The sequence below is a fragment of the Buceros rhinoceros genome, unplaced genomic scaffold, assembly GCF_000710305.1.
Source record: "Buceros rhinoceros silvestris isolate BGI_N320 unplaced genomic scaffold, ASM71030v1 scaffold8872, whole genome shotgun sequence".
NCBI classification, from domain to species: Eukaryota; Metazoa; Chordata; class Aves; order Bucerotiformes; family Bucerotidae; genus Buceros; species Buceros rhinoceros.
Window position 1 is genome coordinate 74,670 of NW_010397177.1, and position 5,816 is coordinate 80,485.

The 5,816-nt window shown below is 41.5% G+C and overlaps 1 protein-coding gene across 1 annotated transcript in view; it reads left to right on the forward strand.

Moving 5' to 3' along the window:
- Nucleotides 1–2,457: 2,457 nt before the first annotated feature.
- ITPK1 (inositol-tetrakisphosphate 1-kinase) overlaps nt 2,458–5,816 on the forward strand; it is a gene marked incomplete at its 5' end in the record, with an annotated part of 73,711 nt that continues 70,352 nt past the window's right edge. Inside the window, one exon of the mRNA XM_010146152.1 lies at nt 2,458–2,583. Coding sequence (XP_010144454.1) covers nt 2,458–2,583 — 126 coding nt within the window. The remainder of the gene's footprint in view (nt 2,584–5,816) is intronic.

Genomic DNA, 5,816 nt, shown 5'->3' on the forward strand with positions numbered 1-5,816 from the left:
TCCTTGTTTGCGTAATGTTTGGGTGCAGATTGAGCTGCAATTGCAGAAATAATGCCGAGGGCTAGCCAATCTCAAATACTTATTTGCTTCTCGCTGTTTTTCAAACTGGAAGTCCTGAAAATGGATTAATTCACATTTTTGTACCTTGGCAACTGGGAACTTTCTGACCTAGTTGAATGGTCTCTTTGTTTTGCTGTTTCCTTCCAGATGTGATAGGCAGATGAAAAAACCTCAGGAAAAGCAGTGTGGTCATCTGAGGCGTCTTTTAAGGATATTAACTGATTTTTCTGGAACTTGGTTGCAGAAGTAAATCATCTCCTTCCTTAGCCAAGCTGCAATTCAGTTAATTTTACTGTGATTTTGCAGGCACTTATGCTTGCCCTTAGCCTTTGTGCTGCACTGCTTGTGGGAGGAAAAAAATATAAGTGCCAAGACAGCCAGACCTTCTGTGGTCTGCCTCACCTAGCCACAGCTTACCAGTCACGGAGCATCCACATCAAGCCTGTCTTCTTTGTCTTTACCATTGCGTAACCTTCGTATGTAGAGAGTCTGCTGCCCATTTGTGAGCCGTGCTGCTGTCAGTCTCCTTGGAAGGTGGATGCACAGTATGTTCCAGTTGTTCTAGAATCTCCATGAGTACTTCAACAGTAGTACCAGAGCCTCAACCTGTGACTGTTAGTAGGAGCATATAGTCATTGACAAGCAAAGGCGTTCTCTGTTGGGAAGAATTGGCAGTCCTTCAGTTTGCTTTCGTGCCGTAGTTAACTCCAGTTACAGTGCTCGAGCCAGCCTAGCCCAGATAGGAGTGCCTGCACAAGAAAAGCCATTCAGCTGCATGGATCAGTTAGATTAGCAACTAGCCAATTATTGTAAGGCTACTAGATCTTTGCTGTTTTAATTTTATTGGTGCTTGAGCTCCAGCCATCCTGTTTTATCATTACCTTCCTTAAGGCACTCCTTAATTCAAAGCAGGGCCATTTCTGTAGGATGGGAAATTTTATTAGGACAAAACTCAAGGTAAAGAGGCAGTGAAGACCAAGCTTCTATTGAAGCAGAGCATCAGCAGCCTTTTTTGTCCAGCTCTCCTCTCCCTCTTGTGCACCCTACCCCCTCTCAGCCAGAGCTGAATAAAAGAGGTGGCAGCAATGGAAAGGAGCAGGCATGTAACTGTAAAATCAGATGGTAACTTCAGTTTAGCGAGCACACATCTGTCTTTCATTTCAAAGATGTTTCCAAGGTTAAGTTGCCACTGATGCAGTAGGTCTCTCAATTGGTTGAAGAGCAGTGCTTGATAAGGTGTTATCTTCTGTGCTATGGGTAGCCCAGAGTGTTGGCCACTTCTGGTACTTACATTGTACAAATGTTCAAATCTGGTAAGTAGCTTCATGTGATCATGAAGTTTGGGAGGGACCTTAAGCATCCATAATACATCATCTTGACCAAAGCAGGTTCAGTATTAAATTCAGACTAAATTGCATAGGGTTTTGTCCAGTTGGGTCTTGAAAACCTTGAAGTATAGAGATCCTACAGCCTCAGTGAGACTGTGTGCTGCAAGCAGACTGTCCTTGTGTTGCAATTTTTTTCTTAATTCAGTTGGAATCTCCACAGTTTTTATTTACATCCTGATAAAACTAAGCCCTCACAGTGACATTGGCTAGTTCTTTTAGTAACCTTGCATGCATCCCATCAGCTCCAGTAGCCTTCTTTGCATTAAGGTTTCCTTGAGAGATTGCTAACTCAATCCTTTTCCAGTACAAGTGGTTCCTCTGCTCCTTGAACCTTGTCTTGATACAGGGGACCAAGCCCTGTGACACATCACCACCACTTTCATGCCTTCCCATGCTGTTTGGAGCAGAGTTTCTGTGCACTCCACCCCAGATCTTTGTCCCCTATCCAGCAAACTGCCAAAGTCTGCTACTGGGAGTGCTCTGGATGCTGCACTCCTCCTTACCAGCTGAATAATTGTCCCTGCAGCAGAAAATCTGCAAAGATCCTGTGTCACTTGGTTTTGTGTTACCCTCGTTACTTTCCTGGGAGCTGTTTTGATCGATCACAAAGAGCAAAGGGCACAGCAGGCATTCCTTTTATTAGTGGTGATAATCTTTGTTGGTTCATTCCTTTTGCATGAGTGTCTAAATACAGGGAAAAAGAGCTGGAGAAGGAAATGTTAGCTCAGGATGGAGAAGCACAAGAAGGTGTTTGGATGAATGGTGCTTGTCAATGACTTCACTTCTTTTTCATGGAATTAGATCTATACTCCTGAGAAACAAATGTCTGAGTAAAGTTCTCTGACATTCAGTGAAGTGTGAATTCTCAGGGATTTGGGTAACATACCAAAATAAAGGCAGAAGGTAAAGTAAATGCCTTCTGTGTGGCAACAACACTTTGGGTGGTGGCAGGGACAAGAACTTCAGATCCTCCATGTATTAATAAAAGGTTTCTGTCTGGTTTCTTCAGCTTGACCTCACCAAACCCATTGAAGATCAGGGCCCTTTGGATGTGATCATACATAAACTGACAGATGTCATCCTTGAAGCAGACCAGAATGACAGCCAGTCACTGGAGTTGGTTCACAGGTTCCAGGTAAGTGGTTCTTTCATAGTCCTTCTGCATTTTAAGTAGGAGGATGGTCTTGGTGCAGCAAATTCAATCTGTTTGCTGTGCAGCTGGTAGGGCTTGATGAAAAGAACTCCCTGGCCCACCGCCTCCCTGCTACTGCCAGCCCAGCAAAAATAGTTTTGTCAGTCTAAAATGGACTTGCACCTTTGGATAAGTTTTACGTTGTGCTGGTGAGGTTAGTAAGAACTGGTTTCCCACCACATGTTGTCCTGATGTCATTCCAAGAACACGAGTGCTGTTTACAAAGAGGAACAGGTGTTTAGAGTCCTTTACGTGCATTTCTCCATAACAGAAGCCATTAAATTAATTTGTCCCAGTTCTGTTTAGCCTTCCCAGTTCCCGGAATGCTAATTTCTGTGACATCAAGGTTACTGAGAGTGATTCTGTCCTCTAGTGCTAAGAATCCTGTTCTGTTAATATTTTTCCTCAAGTTTACATTGAAGGTCAGAAATACGCAGGTCGTAGTGATACAGAGAACTGTTTTGCCAAAGAGTTCCTGTCAATAGCCTGAAAGCTGATGAAAATGATAAAGCAACACCTTTATAATTTTAAAAGGTGTTGCTTCTGATGGATGTCTTTGATCAAAGGTATGTTCTTTTCTTCTTTCAAAGAGAAGCAAAATTTTTAAAAATTCTGAATTTTATGAAATATGCTTATGTCACGTGGAAAAATGGCTCAGATGAGTTTTGCAATTTTGACAACTTTGTTTTCTTGGGAAATGATGTTCTCTTTGCCCTGCCTGATATTCTACAACTGGTAATGTAAAAAATACTTCACTAATGGAGTCCATGTTCTCTTTGCCCTAGTTGCAAAGCTTTTGTGCTTCCTCCCACCTGTGTATTACTCACACACACACAGGAGAGGAAAAGGTTTGACTTGTGGGTCTGTACCTCTGTCAACAATTCTCTGAACAGTTGATGCCTATTCATCACTAAGTAGTCAAGCATCCACTTCCCACAGCACTGGAAACTTGCAAATGTCCAAAGCAGCATGTGGAGATAGGGGCTTCAGGGGCTTTCTGCTTGCAGTCTGTCTCTGTTACAGGTGTTAACTAGTTTGCCTTCACAATAAACCCAGCCTATTGATGGGAAGAAACAATGGCTGAAGAGACAAAAGCTCACATGTGTTAAGTTGCTCACAGGTGATTAAGATTCCTCATTCCCAATTCTTACCTTGTTCCGTGCATTCCTCAAGACCAGGCTTTATAAGGCACAGAGAGGGCAACTCTGTAGTTCTGTGGCACCTCCGTTGTCCTCTGGAGAACGTGTTGATAGGGAATCTGCACAGGCAGTTGTAGAACAAGAGCTGGTGTGTAGCAGTACAACTGGTATCTTAAACACCTTTCTTTCATTCCTGAGCATGAACTTTTCAATGGATGTGGAATATTTTTAATAAGAACTTCAGCTAGTCAACTTGTTTTTAGTAGCTTAATGTCACAATCTGATAGTTTCTCAAGTAGCACAGTGAGTACACAGGAGTACTTCTGGAGGATGCAGAAGGAAGTTCAGAGGCTGTGTTTTCCCTAAAGCTGCATTTAACCACCAAGGTGAAGTTTGGTAGAGCACTTTGCAGCTAGAGCCTTAGCATTGGCTGAGGACTTGGAGAGCTGTTCTTGTGTCTGTGTGACAGCTGCTGCACTGCTGGAAGGCTTGTAGATGTAAAATGACCTGCTAAAGCTAAATCCCTTACTCTGGTTGCTTAGTCATAGTATGATACCTTGACATTATTCTGTATACCTTTGTTACCGATTTAAATAAATTAATTCAGTATTTTTGTATCAGTTAAATATTGAAGCTTTCTTTTTAAAGATATTTAAGTTAGAAAATCTCAGTGAAAATACAATTATCTAGTGAGTTTGTGGGATAGATTCTTAGCGTGGCAAGAGACAGGCAGTATATATGGATATATTATCCATTTACGATTAAGGGTAGCTATCCATTTAGTCTTTAGGTCAGGGACTTGCTCTTTATATGTTTTTTTGTTGGTTTTTTTTTTTTTAATACCACTTGGAAAAGAATCATGTCACCTCAGTGGAGATGCAGTGTCCTAAAAACAACAGGAGAAACATCCTCTTGTGAAAAAAATGAAAACCCAATCAAAATTGCAGGTACAAACCAAAAGCCCAAATCTTCCCACCCCAAATCTCTCCTAAAATTCTCAAATTCTATGGAGCTGTGTAAGTTAAATCACTGATCTTACAGGATTTATTTTCTTTCAAATGATAGTATCCAATACAGCAGTATTTTTTAACCACAGATTTTGAAGTGAAAATTCTGATTTAAACTTTTAGAAATGATAAGTAGTTTGCATATAATGGTTAATAATGCATAAAAATAAAAAATGTATGTGGGGATATTGTTTCAATTTTCTTAAAATTTTGTCGAGAAGAAGTATGTCTATGGAGCAGAGCTTGGATTTTTCAGAAAGTAAGATATAATTGAATTTCAGTACGGAGTTGCGTACTCCAGAGATCTCAAATTTCCACTTTTTTTTTTTCCAAAGTGTACATGATGTCAGGGACAGGAACAGAAGACCACAGGCAAAAGCTTTGCCAAACTTGAAGAAATTGTTCATTTATGTCAGGCTTACTCAATCTGTTTGCTGCTGTCATGCATGATGACATTGATTTTAGGACCTGGACCTTTTGGTCATGCTCTTTATGCTTTCTCTAATACTTCAGTTCTACCTGTTTCTCACCTGGTCCTGTTTCTTCACCTTACAGGCTAAGTCCAACCTGCGTGCTTAGGGCTGTCTTTGTGGTCCTCAGGAGCTGACTGCAGTTAGAGGAGTGCTGTCCTGCAGCGTGTTCAGCTGTAAGCCTGAATTCAGAGTGAAAGCTGAAGGGCTCTTTGATTTAAGTGTAAATTTCAATGGCTGTTTGCTCTCAGACTTCTTGAGCCCTCAACCATAAGGAGTTTGGGGTATGGGGAAGCTGGGCAGGTGGGAAGGAGTCTGTTGACTATTGTGAATGCATCAGCCAAACTGATGAGAAAACCAGGTATACACCCAGGAGGTTTATGTCCTCTGTACAGCAGTCCAGCTCCTGGTGGATTTTTCAAGATGCTTCAGAAAAGGCTACAGACCCCTCATTTACAGGGATATTCTTATTGGGACAATATTACAACCTTCACTAGTGCTGGCAAATCTCACTTGAGACACCTCATTTCAAGAGCAGCTGGGAAAGAGGTGTGTTCAAA